This window comes from Artemia sp. Qi Xiang Cuo, chromosome 14, assembly GCF_049724085.1.
Source record: "Artemia sp. Qi Xiang Cuo chromosome 14, ASM4972408v1, whole genome shotgun sequence".
Classification (NCBI taxonomy): domain Eukaryota; kingdom Metazoa; phylum Arthropoda; class Branchiopoda; order Anostraca; family Artemiidae; genus Artemia; species Artemia sp. Qi Xiang Cuo.
In genome coordinates, this window is record NC_142807.1 from 56,644,996 (window position 1) to 56,669,757 (window position 24,762).

Here is a 24,762-nt window from a genome sequence, read left to right on the forward strand (position 1 = left end):
TATCACCTTTCAGAACCTGTTAATGAGTTGTCTGATGTAATCCAAATAGTCTTTTATAATACTGGAGCTGGAGGGACTCCAACTTCTGTGCCGCTTCTCCGCCCCAAATCTCCGTTCTATACTCTAATACTGGTAAAATTTTTGTAATAAATATTCTTTTGTGCATTTTTAGGTTTTTAATTCCCATTATCGTCGGATTTCTAAAAATTGCAGACATGGCCACTTTGCCTCTATTAATTAGTTTATCAACATGACTTTAAACTTCCATTTTCCGATAAAATAAATCGTAAATATTTTATTCTTTTACTTACTTTAAGTTCCTCATTATTACATTTAAATTTATAATTATCATCGCCACTTGTTTTCCTTTTTTTAAAAATAACAACTTCACTCTTTTCAACATTCAGCCTTAGTTTTTTTCATCTGCAAATAATCATCTATAAGACTCAAAAGCGTCTGCAGATCTTGCGGTGTGCTAGCCACCAAGGCAATATCATCTGCAAATAATAGTAGTGATAGTTTATGGGTCCCTAGACTAACATTCGCAGCCCATCTATTCTCTAGATAATCAACAGCATCATTTATAAAAATGTTAAACAATTTAGGAGAAAGAGTGCTGCCTGGTTTTACACCCAGCTTAATATTAAAAAACTTAGAAAATCTGTTACCAACTAGCAAGATTCCACTCACACAAATATAGATACTCACTATCAACCTCGCAAACAAATGAGGGAGGCCAATTCTAACCAGGGCATCCTTTAGTAGCTCTCTGTCGACACTGTCGAACGCCTTGTGGAGGTCCAGAAATCCCACATAAAGACAAGTTTTTCCCTTTCCGTATTTATCAATTAATGCCTTTAAAATAAATATTGTATCTACCGTCCCGTACCCTGTTCTGAAACCTCCTTGTTGTTCATGTATTATATTATTTTTATATAACCATTTAGAAAGCCTTGTATCTAGTATTTTCTCCATTATCTTACTTAAAGCAGGGACTAGCGCTATTAAACGATAATTTATGTGCAACTTAGGTTTACTTCTCTTAAAAAGCGGCATAAGCAATGATCTCTTCAACTCATTTGGCAATTGTCCTGAAGTTAACACCTTATTACAAAGAAAAACAATTATCGACATAAAAATTAAACTAAAATTCTTAAATAACGTTATTGGTACACCATCAACACCTGCAGCCGAACCTCCTTTTAAATTCTTGAATACAAACTTGACCTCATCATTATTCACTTCCCCTACTAAATCATAATCATGTTCCTTCATGGGATAAAAAACCATCTCTGTGGTATGTGTTACCTCTTGTAATTCTGCGCAATCACCTTCCAAGCTTTCTAGGTAATCAGGCCATGAGTTGGCGTCTGGAGCCACCTGTGTCTTTCCTTTTTCATTTCCAGTATCATTCCTTATATAACCCCAAAACTTCTTAAAATCTTTATTTCTAAAATAATTTGCAATATCAGTTTCTTCTTAATCTCAAACTCCTTTTTTTTCCTTTTAATTAACCTTTTGTATTCTCTTCTTTTATATTTATATTCGGCAAATCTTAAACTTTGGTCTTCAGGTTTATCACATTATTTTAAAAGATTCAATAAATATCTGACATTTTCTTTCATTAACTTAAACTCCAAGTCAAAATATCGCTCGTTTTTATTTTCTTTTTTATTCAGATTACACGATGCTGCACAACTGCAAATTATTCCATTTAACTCCATAATTATACCATGTATATCTTTTCCATCTTCTTCTAACGCTTTCAACTTATTTGTTATATGCAACTTCATAAGCTCCCTTTTCAAATTTTCAAAATCATTATCATTTAAATAATATTTAATTCTTTTTCCTAAGCCCTCTAATCTAAGCTCCCCATTAGATAAATTTCTAACTCGAAGAACAACATCCTGAAGCTTCCCAGTCTTCAGCTCAAGCTTACTAGCTCTATGATCGGATCCAACTAAACCTAGGACATCAATACCAATCGATTCAGGTACAAATTTTGTATTAATCAGCACATAATCTACAACACTTTGAGTTGGGCCCGAAAGGCAAGTGAACTCGCCCAGACCCTTATCATTTCCAAACCTTCCATTCGCACTGATCAGACCATGTTCCCCGCAAAGCGCCAGGAGCTTTCTTCCCCAAACATTTATTTTTCTTTTTTCATCCTTATTACTTCGCGGTAATCTACAACAAATTGGGACCAAATCCCCTAAATCTGGGATTAGTAAATCTGTAACCTCAACCTCAACGCCGGTATAAGCATTGAAATCCCCCATCAAAACGCACTCAAAATCACTATAACTTTCTTGTATTAGCGACAATTCATCATCTAAAATTTCCCAAGTATTTTCTCGATTATAAGAACTATTTTGTGGAGGGATATATACAACGCCCAAAATTAATCTCTTCCCACATTTAAAACAAATACGTAGCCAAAGTAAATTTTCAGATCTACTTTTAACTCTTTCATAACCATCAATAGCTGATGATTTAATCAAAACCAAAATACCACCATAACGTCTATTATTTTTTGCTGGTTTACGCACAACCTGTTCAACCAAACACCCTGGGAGAGGTGGTATAGGAGAATGATCGTTCCATGTTTCAATAAACAAAATCACATCAAACGAAAGTAAATCATCATATAAATAAGGTAGCTTATCACGTAGTCCTTGTATGTTCCATGACACTAAACTCAGTATATGGCTCTTTATTTCCTATGCGTCTATGCTTTCTGTCATTGCAATAATATCACTAGCCATTTCTTGGAGGTCCTCGTTCCTGGCCTCTGTCGAAGGAAAGGCAAAATGGTAATACTCACGACTGCGACTATTAATATCTGTTAGCACTCGCTGTCTAATATCAACAAAATCACTGGAAAAACCACTGCGAGGTCTTCTGTTAAGTCCTTTTCTTGGAGAATGGTTTTCTCTGGGTGCCACGTTACGAATGACTGGTCGATGTAGGTCATTAGGGCTTATAACAGCACTAGCAGGTCTTTTAGTTGCCGATACTGCCTGAGAATAGGCTGTTGATGGTATCACTGTCTCGGCATCACTATTACTGGCATCACTATCTAGCCCCATTGGGATAACAGCAGGGTAATTTGGGAGTCTAGCACTAGGGGGTGGACCAATATTTTTAACTGGCGCCAAGTTACATTTAACCTCAATCACAGCCTTTCCATCGTACCTGAATAGTCGGCCTTGGATAAACAGCTTGTCACCTCGTAGCATTGCATCACGGCCGTCGTTCTGTGCAAGATTCATAATTTCCTTTAAGTATTTACAGGCTTCTCTTTGTTTAGCTGTGTAATCTGGGGCCACCGATAGACCTCCCTTTCTCAATAAGGAACTATTTCTTAAGACATAGTCTCTGATTTCGACCGAGTTTAGCTTCACTACTACTGGCCCTGATTTCAATCTAAAAATGTCATGTACATCACATCGACTTATTTTGAGAGAAGGCATAGCACGGTTTAATAAATCCATTATTTCTTGCTTCACAGTATACTCGCCATGGTGTTGCGGAGTATAATTATAAATAATCAAATTTGTTCTTTTCTGCTCTGCTTCGAGCTGGTTGGCTCGTTCAGATATGATTACTAGGTCTGATTTAACATTTTCCAGCTCTTTTTTAATTTCTTCATTTGTCTCAACATTTCTAGATAGCTGTGTACTAATGTTATTCATCTGTACTTGTAAGGCAGCAATGCTATCCGAAAGTCCTGGAATTGCATTAACTTTCTCCGAAAGCGCTGGTAATAAATCCAATTTGAAATTTATTTCTCGCAAAAACTGGGCATTTTGCATTTTCTCGGCCTCTAATGTTTGGTTTGCCATTTTCACACTTTGGATCTTGTCAATGTACAAATGTAGTCCTTAATTGATCTAGTTTTGTAACAAAGCAATAAGTTATTTTTCTTGTTTTCGAAAAAGATATTCACAATTTTGGCACAAAGCCACACACAGGTAAAAAATTGGTTACGCAAGCTGTCCAGATTTAATCCTTTATTTTATCCGATTGAATTGCTCTTAACTCTCTGAACTCTGAATCAATACTGATACGTTAATAGTTACGTTAATACGTTAATAGTTATATCTGGTCATTTTGAGTTTGAATTATAAAGGAATTTGTTTCTGTTGGTCTTAAGTTTAACATGGCTCTTTATTTTTCTTTATAAACCTTCTTTCTCGGAAAGCTTTTTTGTAATTAATACACAAAGCGAGCACTTTCTCGATTATTAGTTTGAAAAAGTCAAACTTTGGCTTAGAGTCCGGTTGAGGGGCAGCACTCCTCGTCAAGTTTAGGGCAACCCTCTGTATGCTCTTAAAACGAACAGGAATTATTTTTTTTTTCAAATGAAAGTAAGGAGCAAGATTCATGCTTGAAACGAACACAAATAATTCCGCATATCCCTAGGGCCTGTCTCCCCCCTAGTTACCCATTCTTTAAGCTAAATTTTGAATTTCGTCTCAAATGGCAAGAGCGACGGTGCAAGTATAAAGGCAACTGAAACGGAATGAAAAGTATTTTTCACAGTATCTCAGGAATACAAGTGCTAAAAATGTGCATTGGGTTTAAACAATACAATTATCACTGAAATATTTAGAAGGCCGTCGGTTGTACATTTGTTGTACTCATAAATGGTTTTAGCATATTACTATACAGCACAGGGTTAAAGAGGGAGCAGAGCTCCTGACAGGATAATTGCATTTGCTTTAAAGTTTAATGTCGTTATTTACTTCAATTTGAAAAAACTTACTTACTTAACTTAATTTGTTTACAGGACCATACATCTTTACCAGCAAAAAACTAACACTATTTAGGGTCTTCTGAATTAGTCTTTAAGCATTAACTGGCAAGGTTTTAAACAGGAAGACAGTCTTTTGAAAAATATAAACTTTCAAAAATTATAATGATTTTCTGAAATAATAGTAATAGTGAAAAAAAAATGAAGAGACGGGATGAGTAAATGGATCTAAAGACTACATATCTAGGCTTTTACAACCATTTCTTTGCGTCTTAACAGTTTTGTTTCAACATTTCAGGAAAATCCTCTAAATGATTTTACCAGATATATATTTTACGTGTATATCTTTCACCTGAGTTCCCCCATGCAGCGGTTTGTGAAAAAGTGCAATTGCAGTGGCACATTTATTTTGCAAAAAAAACAACATAAAAATACTTGGAAAATCGATCTTCTGTTGCTGCTAGACAAAAGAAACAGACGGATAATTTATGGATTATGGCAAATAAGTAATTGACCAATTAGCTGTTCACTTGATCCTTGAGCAAGTTTTCTCAAATGTTTTCAAAAATTTAAACGCATGAGGATTTTAATTTTTCCGATTTCATGTTGATAAGAAGTCGCTCACAATTCATAAATCGCTGCGAACTTCCGCCAAACAAAGCGCTTGGGAACCAAAAGCTATAGTTTTTTTCTATCCCATACATTCTGTAGTAATATTCTTTGGGTTCCTTTATATTGGAAGGGAATAAATGAGTTTTCTATTGCTGTTATTATAGGTATTGCAAGTTTTCTCCCCCCCCCCATTAGGCCAAGAATTCTTCGAGAATAACAAAATATGAAGTGGCTGACCGTCTTCAGTCAGTGAAATGCCATCGTCGGTGAATTGGAGAACATATTTAATAGTTATTTTGTATGTGCCATAATTTTAATATGTTATTTTTCTAAAGTGTAGTCAGTTTTATTTTGTTTGTTTTTGTTGATTATATTATTCATGTATGTTATGGTGTATTTTATCGTGTTTTTGTTTGTTTCCTGTGCTGTCTTTATTTATGATTACTTTATCTGTTAACTTTTTGTTCGCAAACGAGAAATTAATCTTATTTATTCATTCGTTTAATTCAGAGTCCTCTTATTTTCTTAGGTCACAAACAATAGAGAAAATTTTTAAATGACGTATTTCAAGCACATTTTTTAAAAACAATTTTCACTTTTAGAGAATTTGAATTTTTCGATAAGTTTTCCTACTTTATCTTATTTCTGTAGCCCATTATTGAATTTAAGATAATCTATCAGCTATACCAGGTAAAAATTAATTTTTGGTAAAATAGAAGAATTGGTATGGGTTGAGGAGTGAAGAATAATGAACACCCATCCCTTTCAAGGCATAAGCCTTGGGGCATATGTAGCTACCCTAGTTCTAGCATGCTAAATTATCAGCAAGGGTGCCCACCAATTAGCAATATGCCTCATATGATAAATCTCCCAATGGAAAGTGGTTCATTATATCAGTAGGCTACCATATACAGTGAAATCATTATCTAGTGCCTAGTCTAAGGTTTAGAATTCCAAACATAAGAAAGAGCAATCATCATCAGTTATGGCAAGCTTATATTCCTAGTAATTCAGTTGATCTTAATGTCTCATATAAACTTAGCATTCAGTTTCAGAATAAATTTGATAGGTGATACTGAAAAATATTGAAAAGGTTAATCCGACCTTTCCTGAAAAGGATTCTGATAAATACCTAGAGTGCATTAACCCAAAATTAATCCCTGAAAAATTTTAGGCCTACACATTAGACTTTAAAAAAACAGTAGAAAGTTAAATAGCCTAGATATAATAATATTCAAAAAAAGAAAGCCTTATGCTGTAACACAATCTTGGAAACAAGACAAAAAATAGCAAGAAGGAATTGTAAAATTCTACTTTAGCTACTTTTGGCCATCTTGGAAAGGGGTTTAAGTAAAATTCTACTTTAGCTACTTTTGGCTATCTTGGAAAGGGATTAAGTTAGGAAAATGAAACTTTTAGGGATGGGTCTACAGGCTAAAGTATGTCACTGAAAGGTATTTTGAAGTACCTGCCTCCACTCCTTCTCTCTCTAGAGGATTCTGACCTTTGATGATCTTTAAAAATCTGTGTATTATAAAAGTGAAACCTTTTAAAATAGATCTTCTGCTTAAATAAAGTACAACAAAATTGTTTACAGCTTCACAACTTAGTTCAATCCCAATTTATAAGGTTTTAAAAACATAGAAATATATTTCCTAAATTTTGAAAAAAAAACACATTGTTATGGCTTAAAATTCCACTCAAATAACAGTTATTGCTTTTTCTGAACTAAAGCCAAAGAAAAATAAACTAATAAATAAAAATTACGGTAAAATGTTTTTTGTCAAAATTTCAACAGGCCTTAACCTGTTATGTAGGCAAATTTCAGGACCCTCTAGAGGAAGGAGTTGAGATGGGTACTTCAAAATACCTTCCTGGGATATACTTTAGCCTGTAGACCCATCCCTGAAAGTTTCATTTTCCTAACTTATCCCCTTTCCAAGATAGCCAAAAGTAGCTAAAGTAGAATTTTACTAGGGTTTGTAATGTTCTCTCCTTTACTTCTTTTATTTTATACGTCTTATGACTCAAGCTCCTGCAAAAATATTTATAAAAACAAGAATTAAGAATATTAGAATATGGGTAGTTGTACAACATTCAGCATTTGATGTAACCAGGTTGGTCTGGTTGTTGGGGGTAACTTCTCTGCAGTTGTTGTTGAGTAAGGAACTGGTTGGTTTGGTGTCACTGATATAGTTATCAGGTATGCTTAGGCAAGCGGAACCTCCAAATGGATATTTGTAGGTTGTTTCTTCACAGGTGTCATTGTCCTGTAATCTGTTTTTCTCAAGCAGATAAATCACCAATCACGCCTAGTCTTACCACTTTTATCTAGGAGTATGGTATAAGATCTAGGAGGGTATGGGAACTGTTCAGTTATAATTGTTTTTTTTCTATTGTTCATTTTCTTGCAGCTTCACCCAGACCTTTTCTCCCATTCTAATAGGACTGAGATCTTTGGCTGATCTGTTGTAATACATCTGTTGGATATTCTGGGCATTTCTCCTTCTTTGTTCTATCTCTATGGGATTTGTGTATTTTGGCATTAATGCTTGTGGTACAACTGGCAGTATGGACCAAAGTTGTCAATTCATGCTCAACTGTGCTGGAGACTGGGAGCCATCAATGGGTGTGTTCCTATACTCCAATAATGCAAGATATGGATCGCTTCTGCTGTCCAAAGCCTTAGCCATATTTTGCTTTGCTGTTTGTACTGCTTTTTCACTCATTCCATTTGCCTGTGGATAGTGTGGACTCAAGGCTATATGTTCAATGTTCCAGATTTCAGTGAATTTCTGGAACTCTTCCAAGGAGAACTTGGGGCCATTGTCATTCTTTTTAGTATTCTGTATATTGAGAAATCTGATTTGAGCTTGACTATAACTTGATGTGGGCTGGTATAACTCAACTTATCCACTTCAAACATATGGCTGTAGTAGTCAACAGTGATGAGATATTTGCTACCTTGAAAAGTGAATAAATTGCACTGACATGCTGGAATGGGTATTTTGGTATTTGTGTGCTGATCATTGTTTCTTTTTGTTGTCCTGGTACATATTTAGCACAGACATTGCACCTGGTGATCATTTTTATCTATATCTCTATTGATATTTGGCCAGAAAACCGTTATTCTTGCCCTTTCCTTTGTTTTGGCCATTCCTAGATGTGAGATATGTAGTTCCTCCAAAATACTTTTTCTCAGCAAGCTTGGAATGATGATCGTTTCTCCTTTCAAAATCACGTCTTGACTGACAGTCAGTTGGTCACAATAATTCCAAAATGGCATAGCAGCTGATAGTGTCATATTTGGTTGTTGGGCCACTTTTCTATAATGTATTTTCCAAAACTTTCAGTTTGGAGTTATCTTGAGTCTCCATTTGGATTTGATTCATTATTTTACTCAATATTGGTAGATCTCTAAAGAATCTGTGTAGAGCATATCTATTTCTTTATTCTTAGTTGGTATCTACATTGGATTGATGTATTCTAGACAGGGCGTCAGCTACTGGAATCTCTTTTTCAGACTAGTTGTGAAATGTCCAGTTGTATGGCTGTATACTCAAAATCATTCTTTGTAGTTATGGTGGCGCTCTGTTGATTGGTTTGCTTAGTATTGACTGTAATGGTTTGTCATCAGTAGTCACAAGTGCTTTCCAGCCATACAAGTAATGATGAAAATGCTTACTTGCAAAAGCTATTCCCAGCATTTCTTTTTCTATTTGTGAATAACATTTCTCTGTCTCTGATAAGGAACGTGAAGCAAACGCTACTTTTCCTCCATCTGCTATCAACTGTGCTCCAAAGCCATGCTGTGATGCATCTGTAATAACCTCTACGTCAGTTGCATTTTGATCAAAGTATGAGAGGCTGTTACAAATTGCTTTCAGGATGACTTTCCTTGCAGGATTGTGCTCTTTTTTCCACTAGAACTCCTTGGCCTTGGCTAGTTCTCTCAGTGGCTGATTCAGAGTTGACAAATTCGGAATGTATCTAGCTAGATAGTTGTACATATCCATCAGTGTTTGGAGCTCTTCTTTGTTTGATGGTGATGGCATTTCACTGATAGCATGTGTTTTGTCTGGATTGGGTTTGACTCCCATGGTTGTCAACAGGTGCCCAAAATAAGGTACACTTTCTTGGTCAAAAGTGCATTTGTCTTTATTAAATCTCTCTCCTTGTTCTCATGCTCTATACCTGATCATGCTCAATGTCATTTTTTGCAGCTCCAGCAATGTTGTCAACTATCAGTCCTATTGCTAAGCCTTTGAACGCTTACTCCATGCGTTTTTGGTATTTGTCTTGTGTGGATATAAGTCCGAACGGGTATCTTTTAAATCTATACCTTCCGAATGTGGTGTTAAAAGTAGTGAGATTTGCTGATTCTTCATCTAATATCATTGACCAGTATCTGCTCCTAGCGTCCAGCTTGAAAAAGTTTTTAGCTCCATGCCACTTGGCAGCCATGTCTTAAAAGCAAGGTGCTGGGTGATAAGGTCTTTTTATCCACTTGTTTAAAAAAACAGGATCTAAACATATTCTCAAATCTCCCTTTGGTTGGGAACCAAGACAATGGAGTTAACCCATTCTCTGGGTTTTTCCATTTTTTCTGTTATGCCAAGTGACTCTAATCTGTCTAGCTCTGCTTTCAGTTTTGGCTGGAAAGCAAATGGTGCACGTTTTGGCAGCTGTACTGTTAGAATTGCTTCATCCTTCAGATGTATGTGGCAAAACCCTGGGAGCATGCCAATGCCTTCAAAGATGTCTTTGTATTCTGATAAGGTTTGTTGCACCTCTTCCCGCATCTTAGTTGCTGAAATTTGGGTATTGCTAATGCCAACACTTAGTATGAACTGGATCAAGTTCATCTTTTCACTGATTTGTTGACTCAGAATTGGTCCCTTGTCTGTATCAACAATATAGAACAAGTGTTGTTGTTTGCTTTGCTTTTGCTGAATTCCATTTTTTGTTGTTCCTAGCACTATCAAGCTATTGCCCGAGTAACTGGTAAGTATATCTCTGGTTGCCAGCATCACTGGTTTCAGGATTAACTTTTCATATTCACTTGCAGATATAACATTGACTTCTGTGCCTGTGTCAATTTTGAATATGATCTTCGTGCTCTAGTCAGGTAAGTCTAGTTGAACAAACGGTTTCTTTTGCTCAACATGCATTTGACCTTTATCAATGACTTCAATGCAGAATTCTTCTGGGTTTTCAGTTTCTTCATTGGGTTCTTGCTCCAGTTGGTGAACAGATTTGCTGCAGCAGACTTTGGCAAAATGATTTATCTTGTGGCATTTTGAGCAGCTCTTTCCTTTGGCTGGGCATTTGTGTCCTTTTAAGTAGTGGTTTCCTTCTTCTTCTTCTAATTCACAGCAGGCGGGCTATTCAGTTGGTACTATTTAGCCCTCTTCTTTTTGCTTCACTCTGTGGGCTACAGAGCTACTGTCTTGGTTGTCTCTTATTTATTAGATATTCTCAGATATCTTTCAATAGATCTTTTGACTCAAGGAGTTCAAATATAAGATGATAGATATCGATTTCTGTGCTCAGTGTGCAGGTATAGTTGGCTAGGCTCTTGGCTGATTGTGAGATTTTGTGGTGTTTGAAGTATTTTAACAGCCATATGAGAGTGAGCAAGACCAGGTCTGTGATGCCCTGAGAGGGTCGGGGCCACACACGCGCGAACCTGTATAACTCAACGTGTCCTCCCTGAACGAGAGTACCGAGTCCCCGCTGACTCTTGTCCGTGGGTGGGAGTAGGGACTGCCCGGATCCCCAGCAAACAGTACTCGCGCTGAATTGCACTTCCGGCGCGAGCGTCGATGCCGTAACTGACCGGGGGAAAACCCGCACGGAGCTCCGCCAGAGTGGAGGAGGTATTGATACCTTCGGACGACTCGCCCTGAACGCTTCCGGGTCGCTCGGTGGGGTTGTTTCATTTTGACCATCTTTATAAGGGCTAGGACTTCCAATACGGACCAAGGATTCATACTGTTCAACAGATTACTTCTCAGGTTAGGTTTCTACAATAGTGTTCGTATATTTTAAACGTGGTCCCGGGTTGGGGTCGCATATGTTGGCGTTATCAAATGAACATGGGGGTGGGATTGTTGTGAACCCGTCGTTGGTACGAATTTTGCTGATTCAAATTGTGATTAAACTGGCATGTGTTCAAGTAGATTAAAAATATGATTTTTATTCGGATAATGAAGGACAGTTGGTCTTTGTGTACTGAATATGGTGTCTTAGTTAATCAATGTTTGGGGGGATCATACTGGAAAAATTGTTATTATATAGACGTTGATTCCGCCCTTATATGTATATGTAGTATTTTATATAACATGATGCGGTACTGCCAAGAAGTGTCATTTATTAAGTATCTCTTTACAATATGAGAAGAAATGATTATATGTAAACCAAAGGATGTTATTGGTGGTTAACACTCCTACGAGTGTGTATTGTCTGGACCATAGCGGAATTCGTGGGCGGGTCGTGAGGTCGTTTGGTCGTTCGAACTAAAATTTCTTTAGGGAGTTATTGATGACTAAAATATCGAGTCTCTCGTTATAGTGCGGGGTGGCTCTCTTAGATTGAACAGAGGGTTATCCCGATTTGTAGTTGTGAATGAGTGCCAAATTAATTAAATCTGAACTAGAGTACAGTAGAGTACTTACACTGTGGAAGTTGATGAACCAGAAACAGTTTGGTGGGGCCCAGGAAGCACTCTCGACCCTTCCTGCGGGCCCAAGTGGTGCAAGACGAAGGGAGTGGTTTGGTCAACTGAGAGTTGCGTGAGTCCTCAGTTGAGCCAAAGTAGTTCACTGCGATTGCTCTAAGGCAGCATCGATTGTTCAAGCAATAATCAAACCTGATCTTGAACACTATAGTTAGATGTTCGAAGTTTTACGTTTGCGTTAATAATAGTACTTTGTTGACGAAAGGTTAAATCTTATTACAGGATAATTGAGTAAACTCCGAAATAATCCAGGGAGTGACGGTTAGCTTGCCCCCCTATAGAGTGGCGGGAGGGGTGCTCGGGTGCACGTTTCGGGTCCGGGTTTGAGTAAGACTTTGAAACAGTCTTTAGAAATACCCTGGATGAGTGAGCACATGGCTCACATTAATAAGGCGCACGCAGCGAGACTTGAGAGCACATGAAACATGCATGAATCCAGGACCGTATATATAGAGATCGCTCATTTAAGGTCAATCCGTTGAGCGTGGACTGAGTCTGGCTGAGAAACGGCGGTTGCCCTTAGACTGTAGTGTTGACCATCACAGAGAGGCTACGTGATATTATAAGTTGTTGATTAAGACATCGAGAGACTGTACGAGATCTCTTCAAGATTTGTATCCAATTTTGAGGTTGAGAGGAGTTGGTTAGATGGCTTTTTATCGTTATGCTTGTCTCATTTGCATCTTTTGGCTGTGGGTTAGTGACTCAATTGGCCAAAGAGTGCACGATATATCATCAAGAATACCTTGAAGAGGGTTCTGACTCGTTTTGAACACCCTTGTCCGGTTCACACAACTGCGCCCTGGTACCAGAGGTCCTGGGGGGTTTCCAGAGATGAGTTTGCTCATGCTGTGCTGAGCAAATGCGAAGGACCAAACAGAGGATGACGACAAATACATTCCAACAACAAAACTGGGACTGACTTACGAAGTCAAATGACTTGAATCCTCGGTCTGTTGGCTTGTACTAGTGTAGTTTGATATGTTGAACTGTTGACTGAACGTGTCTTGTTGGCACTCCAGGGTTAGTGGTGACCAGGTGACGTTGGATGATTGGTTTGAAAAATAAATGACCATGTCAGTTTATATAAAACCCCCCGGCCTCAGCTCAGGCGAGACGACCCTCTAGACTTAAGCAGCGGAGGCAGCGGAGGAAAAGAAACGAACACCGAGTCCCCGAGGAGTGTAGATCGACGAGTTATAATACCAGCACTCCGGGTCACGTGAATCCGTCGGGATTCACGGTCGACCGATGCAGTGAGTGGGAGCCTCGGTAGACCGTCGTGTTTCACATCTAAATTAAAAAATCCATGTGACCAAGGTACCCTAGAGTAAGTCATTCCACTATGTATGATTAAAGCTAGGCAGTCAGAGTTCTCTCGATATTCGGTGTTGGTTTTAAATCCGAGATACAACGTGTTGCAAAAAACAATTATGATAAATTAGCCATATTTCACCCTATTCGTCCCGTCCAGCTCGTGCCCCGTGTCAATACAAAATACTCGATAGATAATAATTTATTTACATAAACCAGTTTTGTAAAACTGACGTACTTTATTAGTTCTAGCCCAATTCTGGCTGAGCTTGGAGTGTGGAGCGTGCTGAGCTGCGCACTGAGGGCCGCCTCTTCTGGTCTCGGGTCATGCTGGACATAGACGGGGCGCACGGCGGGTCGTCACGGGGTGTGTCTGACTCCTATCGCGGCTGGTCCGGTGTCACATGACTCAGTTCTAGAGGTGCGTCTTCTTCACTATGCTGGAGTCACAGCCATTAGTCTGCCCATCGACTGGTTCTGGGAGTATCGGGGTGGGTCTCCGGGGTGAGAGGAGAGTCGGCGAGGTCCTTGTTAACCTAATGGAAACATGAACACCTTTGTCGCTATTGGGTGCGAGTCGGAGTTCGATTAGACGAACTCTGGAGTACGGTCCGTTAATGCAGTGAGTGCGATGCTGAAGGTAGCTCCGTCGCCTCTGGCGAGGGTGCATTCCAGAGTAGTCGTGAGCCCGGGGTAGCTGCGACGAACATAGATAACACCTGCGGTGACCAAACAGTGGGGGACAGCGAAATGGCCAGTTCTCTGGCTGTGGACACGCGGATCGAGAACAGACGTGAGACGTACGTGCAACGCGATAGGCGGATCGGTGTCAAGGTGAGAAAGAATCCTAACACAATCGAGTATCTTTGTACTCCATACTTTTAAAACATGCTAGCTTGTGCTCTCGAAACGGAGACGTGAGACTCCTACGGTAAAGCTAATGATGCGATGACGGTGCGCCGTAAAAGCCAAACCTGCGTCTCCAAAGTACAAGGTTTGAGATACTGAGCAGACCGTGGTGGGGTTGTAGTCTCTTCGGTAGGAGTAGAGTGCCCCTAGGGCTACTGGTGGTACTCAGTCCTGGTGCTGTGGGATGAAACAACTAGCATTTTATCGTGACAAATCAACGGCAGAGTCAATACCCAACGGACAGTAGTTGATTGCTCCTGAAAGCAGGACGGTTGCCCTGTAGATCGGAAACCGAGTAGGAGTGTGTAACACCTAACCTGCCGACTCAACTCGCCCATATACTGTGAGGCACGGTAGCTGAGGGCTGAGAACTGACCACCGGTAACAGAGATCGTAGAGAAGGTGGGAGAGTTGCGGATTCGCCTGGCAGGCAGGCAGTTGCACGGGGTTCTGTGACGTGGGTTGGCGTGAGCCTGCTGTGAGTGGCCCGTTGAGCAGATATTGGGGAGCGGAACACATACTAAAGCGATATCCTTGAGGCCGGTCGGGTGGGCGGTTTTAATTTGACCTGTGGTTGGAGCTGTGTCAGTAGGTCCTAATCACAACCTGACCGTGGCGCTCAAGACGAGCGTTGAACTAATGAGACAGGCCGTGGTGTTCGCACAGTGTGAAGCTCGTGGCACGGTAGAACATGACTCCCTTGTTGCGGTGTGACCCTGGGTGGGGTAACCGTCTGATCATCGAATCCGTCTCAGCACTGAGACTGGGCCCGGGGACGCGAGGGGGAGTGAAGGGACGAGTTTTATGTTCGGTTTCAGTGATATATCCCCACTGGTCGTACGCCGCGGAGAGAGAGGGTTAATCGTCCGAAGAGCTTTGCACGTTAGCGAAGTCGGTGAATTATTGACGGTCCTTAACCACCAGGGTGAGGTCCTCTTCTACTACTCCCAACATACAGGCCAGATCCCCTAAACATTTCACAACGGTGACAATACTCTCGTATAGCAATGACGGGAGTTCATGGAAATAGTACCCTTGGATCAGGAACTTCTTTAGAAGTAGATTCTCTGGAGGGTTAGGGTGTCAGGCTTGGAACACGATGCGACTGACTAATGAGTGAGGCTAGTGTGCTCTTAAGTTTGATCGATCACTACTCTAGCTGGTCGAGGACGGCCTAAGTAGTGCCCGTATTGCCGTTCTTTTGCTTGGTGCGGAGCCTCGGCGCAGCCTGAAAGACCAACTCAGAACTGGCACTTTCCTGGGTACTCCGACGTTAACCTTAACACAAAGAAGGTCGAAGTCGCAATCGATGGTTGACTAACTGTTAGGTCTGCCCAGTGCTCTGACTTTCAACGTGACGAAATTATACGACGCGCGTGTAACCTGAGGGAGTACCTCAGACTATCTGCAGTGCGACAACTGAATCGACAGCTACTGCGTGACTTGCAATACTTTATGAAATATAGTACAAAGGTCACTCTCGCCGATCGCTTGACCCATCTGCCAGTTGCCTGGGACGGGACTCGTCTGCAGTGCCATACTACACTGATGAGCGTGTTGATCGGGCGTATTTTTTGAGAGACCTGATCGGTGGCGACTCCTGGGGAGAGGTTCAATTAGTCACGTACCGAAAACGCCGTTCCTGTTATAGTAAATTAAAACGTTACTACGATTACCGTAAAGTGTGTGAAGTTGGATGTGTTTAATTGCAGTAACACATCCGGGTGAGCTCTATAAACCGTCTTTTGCCCGGTAAGGAGGGGTCGTGTTTATGGTGAGGGACAGCGGTCACTTGAGCCCTCAGGTGTCCTAAGGCCAGCTCAGGGTGGACAGAAACCTCCAGTCGAGCCCAAGGGCAAATGCCGTCGTTATCATGACTGTCAGTACGAGGACGGACTGCGACAGCAAGGCCTCTTGATAGTATTGGCTTTAAGAGTTTTAAGCAAGAATGGTCAGAATAGTTACCACAGTTAGATCTGGCGTGTGGTGGCCCAGCGTTCATCTAGCATTCGCGGTGTTTTAATTCGATGTCTTCTCGTAGTAAAATTTAGAAGAAGGAGTAGCACAGTGTCGGTGATTTAAAACACCAAAAGGGACACTGATGTGTGTTTATACCGTCGTGAGACCGGTTCGTTTGACACTACAGACGTTCTATGCCGGTGCGCGAGTACTCCTGCTACTTAAGAGAGGACCCGCAGGTTCTGACCGTTGGTTTTGCACGCTGTCGCACGGCCAATGGTGCGAGGCTACGTGCGTGTGATTATACCTGAAAGCCTGTGAAGGTAGACTCTGTGATATAGGTCACAAAGTTACAGTGCGGTCTGACTCTCTGGAGGCTCATCATAACCTGGTACTGGAGCTTTTAGCAATGGGCGCGTGTGCTCAGGAAACAATGTTTGTCAGTTGCGTGCCCTCAGGTGACAGAGACAGAGAAGCTTCACCGACGACTACCTCACATAGTCACTCCTGTCGACTTACACCCTCACGTGGATACGCGGATTTTCCCATACGGGGTTGTGGCCAATTTCGATCAGTAATGTACACGGCGATCGTCGGATACTCTTCCGCCGACAGTGTTATTTGTCTTGCCAGCGGTCAAGTCACCACAAGTAACTTGAATTACTTTCACGGGGTTTTCTGCTGTTACTATATTGTCTAGCGAGTACCACTAGTGGAGTCGCAATGTCTAACCCAATACTTTATCTCAGTCTACTCACAGTGGCGGTGTCTCGTCCATTGTTATGACTCGGAAAGAGTGTCAAGATGACTAGTTGAATCTAGTGTCACGGTACGTGAACATTCCTACAATAGCGGCGTGGTTATGTATAGAGGGGAGGGAAAATCCCAGTCATGAAGGGGGTAAATTTTGTCGATAAGGAGGCGGGGGACCGGCGGTCCAACGAACTTTAAATTTACGAAGTACCTTGGTATAAAATAAATACGGTGTGGTGTTTTTCGCATCTGTGGTTAACTTGTGTCTCGTCGCGACACAAGTTATATTAGTGTAATCAAATATTTCTATGCCCTAGGCCTCGCCCGAGTACGCGGCGGGGTTATATTATGGATAAATTCGTGTTTTCCCTCTTGTTTATAACTACTGTTCGTGTGCCTGTTCTAACGAGACCATAACAGAAATCAATTCAACGACAATTCTTCGGGTACCTACTACACGTGGGCGTTGGAGTCATGTTCTGCACTAGCGGGACTTCTAAAATGACAGAAATTTTCTGACAAAACAGAATGTTTCTGATATAACAGAAACAAGTCTGTAATGTCAGAAAGGGTTTCTTATCGTTAGCTAAGGTGTAGGGACACTTTCTGACATTTAGTTTTTGGAAAGGCATGCATGCCTAGAGTCTTAGGCATGCTGATCAAGAATTTAAAAAAGAGGCAAACACGGCACACCCGCCTCTGGAAATTATTAGGTTGAAAAAGACTAGAATATTGAAATCGGAAAATAACTGTTATTGAAATAACAGTAAACCACCAATAAAATATAACTTTTGATAATTAACAGATGAAAGCGTCTTTGACTCAGATTAGCCACACCGTATGACACCATTTTAATATTTCATAAATTTTATAAAATTTTTTGTCTAGTTACAGAGCCTCTGTTCGGGTGGGCTCAACACCAATATATTCAAACCGTCCTCTCGCCCGTTATCTCGTGGTAACGTATTAATAGCTACTCTAGTCACGATCACACTCTTATCTCGTAAGAGTCACAGCTCAGTTTACAAAATCTTATACTCGATCCACAGGTTCAATGGGAGTGTCACGTGACCGAGACACTGAGCAGGTGAGGTGGGCAACTACAAACATTTGTCCCAACTTCACCTCTCGAATTGTAACTTAGACACTGAGCACTAACAAATTCACCTGTGAGACTGGTGAAAAAGAGGTACCACGTAAATGATATATACACAGAAAACAACGCTCTGTGTTTGGGTGTGTTACAATATAGAAGTTTGTCACTCTCGATATCTGTTACATTGATTTTAATTAATGAATCGACCCATACATACAAGAGCGACTGAAAACAACTAACAACTATGACACATGAATCAGAAAACACGAATTAGATATTGAATATAAACAAGTAATTCTGGTTTACAAAGACAACACGAATGAGAACTTTACGTGAACAAAGTATTTATGTTCTTAAGATACAAAACTTTATAGAGATTTACGGAAAACAATTCATTATTGTTTTAAGATCAACCACGTAGGATAGCTGATTGTTAGCCAATTCTTTAGGTTGTACGAATTAAAATCGAATCAGAGATTTACGTATATAAATACTTTATTTTCGACATTGCAAAAACTACTTTTATCGTTTAGTTACCAACGAATGTAATGTTGTCGATTACAAACATTATGAGATCTATTTGGTAACAAATTAAGGCTTTTGGTCTTCTACCACAAGAATGATAGAGATTAGTTCAACAAGTAAGTCTGTTAGACTACTACAACCCTACTTTTAGCGAGTCTGTTAAACCGTCATTCTTGTTGAATTTGATTTTAGAGATGTGAAAGCTATGTCAAAAGTTAAGGCTAGACAAAAAGACAAAAACTCTATATTTTTTTTATTTTTTTATTAAATGTGTAAGGTTTTCAAAAAATATATCTTTTCAAGCTCGGATAATACATGAGTTGTCCCCGACCTAAACTATAGTAAAATTGTTGGATGGCAGAATCCACAAAAACAACTTGAACCATTTACATTTGCGTCGAGTGCGGGACTTAGCTGTGCCACTGACTAGGTCCTATTCTGAACGCAAAAAAAAAAAAAAAAAAAAAAAATAAAGTGGTATGGCACGGTCCCGAGAATAGTGTCGGGGTGGATATTAAGACACATATAAATCTTATCATAATGAAAAAAAGCAGATAAAAAAAAGTAAATATCTTATTTGGACTCACTTATTTGATAATATTGACCATTGTAAAAATAGCTTTCATCTGTACGGAGATGAGGATAATAAGAGATCCTCAATTTTCTGTTTGATTATACGCCGTTCACCCCATCCGCGCCTATCATGACGATATACTGTATAATTAAAAAAAAAACACAAAAAAAACAAAAGGACTTTCAATGTACCCATTCTCGTTCGGTTGTTTATCTACTTAAAATTTTCATTATTAAACACTTCATATACAACAACTACACTCTAGTCGGTTGGTTAGAGCTACAATAACAATTATATTGTAGGTGGTGGTTATCTTGTTATCAAGGTACTATGATTACGAAGAAAAACCGTAGGCGCGATTTTATTTCTCAAATACTTTCTTGTATTCAAAAATAAAAAATAATGTTATCTTTTAGTTGGTGTATGACGTTTAAGATAGGTACGAGGATGAAACAGAAAAAACTTCTTAGAGATTGTAGTACTCCAATTAATGATGGGATAAAAATACAAAACTTAATTTAGATATGTGTAGTTTTCTAAATTGAGCTATATTTAATTGGTTTTATAAAAAAACACGACTTATAGATTTTATGACTAAAATAAATTCGTTTTTAATAAGTAAAATATACATATAGATTTGATTTCAACATTTCTTTCATGATTTAGCTGAACAAAATAATTATATAGTTACTTAAATCATTACATTCGTGTTTACTTAAAAACATCGAATGATAGCTTTGAGTTAATAAAGTAAGTCTTATGTAATAATTAACATACGTATTAACAGTTAAAACGTTTTATTTATTTTTTTTGCATTAAAAAATTTAAGTAAGACAAAAGTAATAAACTAATCATACAAGTGCGGAGTTGTTCAATAGCTACAATTACAAATGATAGGGAGTGTGTGATTTACTATGTGTAACGTTTCGATTTTATATCATTTACAAAAATTAGCTCGTTAAGTTTCTATTGCTATATACAGTTAGATTAGAAGTAGCTATACGTAAGTACAATTAAATTACATACGCAAACTTGAACATTTTTGATAAATACCCAGTTGAGTGTTTTTTTCTTATTAAACAAAAAAAAGTACTTTTGACTCGATTGAACGTTCTGTAAAAGGTTTAGAGCCGACGACAAATATTATTCAACTGTAAATATGTATATAAAGTTTGTTTGAATAATATTATTTCAGAAATATACAAGTAAGATACGAAACATACATTATCTTAGTTGTTCAAGATCTTCTCTTCCAAGGTATCGGGCGTTAGTGATGGTCAATGTTGAGAGTGAAGAGGATATATACCGTTAAACATTACGAGCTTTTTTTTTAGTTGTATTTAAATGTTTATACTATATCATTATACACTGACCTACAATAAACTGAAAAAAGAACCAGTCCACCCGAGAGCTAACGACACATGTTAGTGTTTTTTTCTGATACCAATAGCCCCATTTATGGGTAATCTAATGACCTTGAGTGCACAGGGAGAGAGAGAGAGAGCCGCTTTGAATTTAAGTTATAAGCTTGCGGTTGGTTGCGTGTTTTTTGGTTTTTGTTTTAATTCACTTCTCTAATGCGTTTGAAAAAGTTTTAAGACACACTGTTTCATATCAAATATTTAGATTATAAATTTATTTTATAATTATAGTTAAATATTTAAAAACATCAATTGTTATTATAATTTAATCTTTAAAATATTTCTTATATAGTGCGTTTGTGTATAATACATAAATTCTTAGATTATATTAAAACAATTATTACATATTAATAATAATTATGAATTTTTTAGTAATACTTAATTTTAATTATGAACAACTTAATATACTCAACATACCGTCGAGAAGTGTGTCCAGCGCTACCAGACCAATTTATAGGGTGTGACGGGCTATTATTACATTGTCGCCTTCACATTCCAGTTCATACTTACAAGCGGTGTGTTGATTTTTGGATGTCAATTGCTAAAATATCTATAAACTTTACGAACATTAACTTCCAGAAGAAGAATTTCTACGTTTGATATGTCTATTTAGTCGTAAACGTGTATTACATTATATTTTTCGTTTAAAGTTTATTTTATTCAATTAGAGTCACAAATGACCTATAGAATATGGTACCTTCAGTAAATGACGTTATTGTAGTTTCGAAATATCTCTTGTTTGGTCTCTGAAAGTCTTTATAAGGTTCAAATCACTGAGTATTTATTCACACTCCCCCTCCAGGAAAGTTCGCGGGTGGAAGTTTGTCAATGACGAGCCTGATTTAAAGATTCAAATTTAATATTGTAAATACAACTGAGACACTAGAGTGTATGTGGGGCGCGTGTTAGTAAAATCATAGTTGGGTTGCCGTAAAGCTGAGTTCTAGATGTCTTATGTAATAGTGTTGAGATTGTAATAATAAAGCGACCCTTCGTTTTTTGTCTGAGTGTGTTTGTTTTTTTACAGAGGTACTCTCGAATATAATATCATCCTTGTATCGATTATACTATTTTAGAGGTTTGAAAAATTTATTATTTACTGTGGTGTTTATCAAGTTATCAGTGGAAGAGGGGCGTATTTTTTCTTGTATGTATTAGTTATAATGGGTCATTTCTAATTTAGATTACTCTCTTTTTATGAAGGTGATTATAATGTGAATTTTTGTAAAGAGTATTTGGTTCATGGTTGTTCCTTAAAGTAGAAGTTGAGTTTCTAAAAGATAAATACCTTCTTTTATCAGTACAAGAAAACAGTATTCTTCACCTCTTAGGGATATAGAAATAATTTATGTGTCAATTTATATTAATCGCTCATAATTTGAGCTATGTTGTACTTAGCTATCTCAGACAGGAACTCGCTCCACCACGTCACGTAATGGGCGCTTGTTTGTGCTCAAGAAAACTCTGGATTCGTATCTTGTCGTGTTGACACTTTCGCACGCGCTCATCTCTCTATGTCGCTCTCATTCGAATGGTAGTGCAACTTTCTTACTTCTAACCTGTAGAGTTGATTAGCTTCGCCTCCACTTGGTTACCAGATGCACTTTTACTCGTGGTTATCGTCAGTATTTTGCGACTTATACAAGGATCCATACTAAATTTAATGACTACTTATAGCACCGGCAAACCGACCCGCAATGTGTTGTCGGTACGACCCTTAAATCGGCAGTACTCTGCAGGATCAATTGTCGTTTACTAATGACACTATAACTAAGTGACCTAGTATAAATGGTAGGTCAAGTCTGGGTACATCAGCCGATTGAACTCCAGCTAATCGCGATGCTATGAAACTTTAGTCTTGGATCAAGCTAGGAGTTTTATAGTTGTATAGGGATTGATGTTCCTAATCTATGTTTTGTCTGCATATCGATTAATCTTCAGGTTTCGCGGCTTTTTTCTATTTACAGAGTGTGATTTTGGTAAGAGAATTGTAAAGTTACAAACGTCTATTTCATACATAAGGTTCCAAGATACTGTCTCTCACATAATGGCCTGAGGTTCATGGACCTATGGAGGCGGAGGGGGTATGTCTGTAATGGTTGTCCTTTTGCCCCTAGACAGCCAGTGGCAGAAGTACAGAGATACGCGAGTTGAAAGAATTGGAATGTCTATCTAAGACCGACATATACAGCATTTGCACAGACTGTGTTCATTAATCAAGAACTACACATAGAGGGTCTATTTCTATCATAGAATGGAATCGTTCTAACCATACACTATGCAAAACAGAGATCCACTGACGGGACTGGACGTAAGCAGTTGGCCTAGACCGGGCCCAACAAGTGGGTTTGGTGAAGTGGTCTTATTGGATCTACGCATTACCCGGCAGAACATGTCGGACTGTCACCACACTAAGTTGATCATGTGTATTAAGATGACTCCCCAATTGACACCACAACATGCCCAGTCATTTTTCTTTGTTTCATAGGTAGTGCTCGGTAGGTTGACAGGGTGGTGTTGGTAAGTTTCTGGCGGATGGGGGTTATCTTTGTTGATTTGTGTTTACGTTCCAGATAGATACTCTATACTTAACTAAATAATATTGCAAATCTTTGGGGATATCGAGTCGGAGCTGGGAAAGTTTAGTGTCTGACTATTAGGGTTAGGCCGAACCGTTAAGTGAGGCAAGGCGAGTGCCTCGTCAGATCGCGATAGCAACTCGAAGACGCATCGCTTCCTCCAGGACTGAGAGGACCGTGACACAGATGACCATAGGCAGGGGCTGGGCTAGTGGCCTGCAAGGAGCACCATGACCCAGTAATCAAGCGGAATCGCAAGTCCTTCTCTTGAGACGATGAAGTAACTGCACGGGTGCAAACCCGACCTTATATAAGAACGTGGTAAGGTGGTATTACGAACGACGGATGTCGCGACCTTGCCGATGTAATGCCAAGCGGTTGGGTGGAGTAATGTGATAAATATTGAACCGGGCGATTCCGTACATGTAGTAAAACGTGGTAATGATGTGCCCATTATGTCTTGTCCTTTTAGTTTGCTTCTAGCGATTGAGACTCTTTTAAGCGGTGTGGCGGTGGGGGGTATAATCTGGTGGAGGTTGAAAAGGGAAATGGGGTGTGGTTTGATTATCACAATTCTGAGGTAATACGGGTGTGGATGCAAAGTGGTAAGAATAAGAGAGTTTTTAACTAAGTTTAAACCTTTGTGTTTACAAATTATTATTTCTTACCGTGTGTCTATGAGTCCTTCCGTGGTGTGCGGTGATAAAATATTTGTTGTGTGTTACTCCGTTTCTAAATTAGAGAAAATAGTCGTTGATTACGCCATGAGATGTCTCTGTACGTTTTTATCTCTGAGGATTCGAGAATTCCCCGAAGTGGATTTTATACTGACTATAGTGACAAAAGTTGTATACATTAGTATATTACAAACCTATGTTTTGTTTGAGGGAGCAACATCATACGATTTGTGTGTGGGGGGCGACGATCGGATATCGGTTTCGTTACTTTATTAATTTGTGAAGGTCTAATTTCCAATTAGTTCTTTAGTTATTGGTGACTAAAATATAGAGAAGCTAGATATAGTGATTTTTGTCTATCTGAGAATTCTCCTAATTTTAGACCTCGTATTCTTTTTTTCTTAGTTACAAATTAATTAACTCTGTACAATTTTAACGTATCGTACGATAAAGGTTGTCGGTGAGGAAAAATCCCTCGGGTGGGTTGGACAGTGTCTCACTCTTTACCCGTCCGGCGTGCACCAGTTGCGAGCTAGCAGGTACGGTGTTTGGTCTAATGATAAGTGCGAGAGTCATAAGTAGAGCCCCAGACGTTAACGGAGAGTTCAATCATGCCGCTTCTATATAGCACGCAATTAGCAACCCTTCTCTTTAATTCTAGAGGTATAATTACTACTTGTGACTTCGGCGTGAAAAATAGTCTTGTTGGGACTAAAGTTGCTATATGAATATAATATCCTGGATTCCAATTCGCGAGACACACGGGAATGAAGGTGAGCCTTCCCCCCGAAAGCTTGGCGGGAGGTTTGCAAGGGTGCACTTGCAGTGGCCTTGTTTGAGGG

The 24,762-nt window shown here is 39.0% G+C and overlaps 3 protein-coding genes across 3 annotated transcripts in view; 1 reads left to right on the forward strand and 2 right to left on the reverse strand.

Moving 5' to 3' along the window:
• Nucleotides 1-2,726: 2,726 nt before the first annotated feature.
• LOC148944667 (uncharacterized) lies at nucleotides 2,727-4,042 on the reverse strand. The gene has a single exon (XM_089099984.1). The coding sequence runs from the start codon at nucleotides 3,849-3,851 to the stop codon at nucleotides 2,727-2,729; it is 1,125 nt and encodes a 374-aa protein (XP_088956110.1). The 5' UTR covers nucleotides 3,852-4,042.
• Nucleotides 4,043-5,938: 1,896 nt separating this feature from the next.
• LOC148944668 (endonuclease G, mitochondrial-like) overlaps nucleotides 5,939-24,762 on the forward strand; it is a 23,711-nt gene continuing 4,887 nt past the window's right edge. The window contains 1 exon segment of the mRNA XM_089099726.1: nucleotides 5,939-6,064. The gene's annotated coding sequence lies outside the window, so the exon portion shown is untranslated.
• Nucleotides 7,960-9,838, reverse strand: LOC148944669 (uncharacterized). Its single transcript, XM_089099985.1, has 2 exons — nucleotides 9,717-9,838; nucleotides 7,960-8,257 (listed from the first exon to the last, which is right to left on the reverse strand). Exons 1-2 carry the CDS (start codon nucleotides 9,836-9,838, stop codon nucleotides 7,960-7,962), a joined length of 420 nt encoding a protein of 139 aa, XP_088956111.1.

Excerpts from the sequence above, each read along its gene's own strand:
- LOC148944667 (XM_089099984.1), bottom strand. The coding sequence starts at position 3,851 with ATGGCAAACCAAACATTAGAGGCCGAGAAAATGCAAAATGCCCAGTTT.
- LOC148944669 (XM_089099985.1), bottom strand. The coding sequence starts at position 9,838 with ATGGCTGCCAAGTGGCATGGAGCTAAAAACTTTTTCAAGCTGGACGCT. Across the intron at positions 8,258-9,716 it reads TTTAACACCACATTCGGAAG|TTATAGTCAAGCTCAAATCA; the intron begins GTATAGATTTAA and ends GCCCACATCAAG.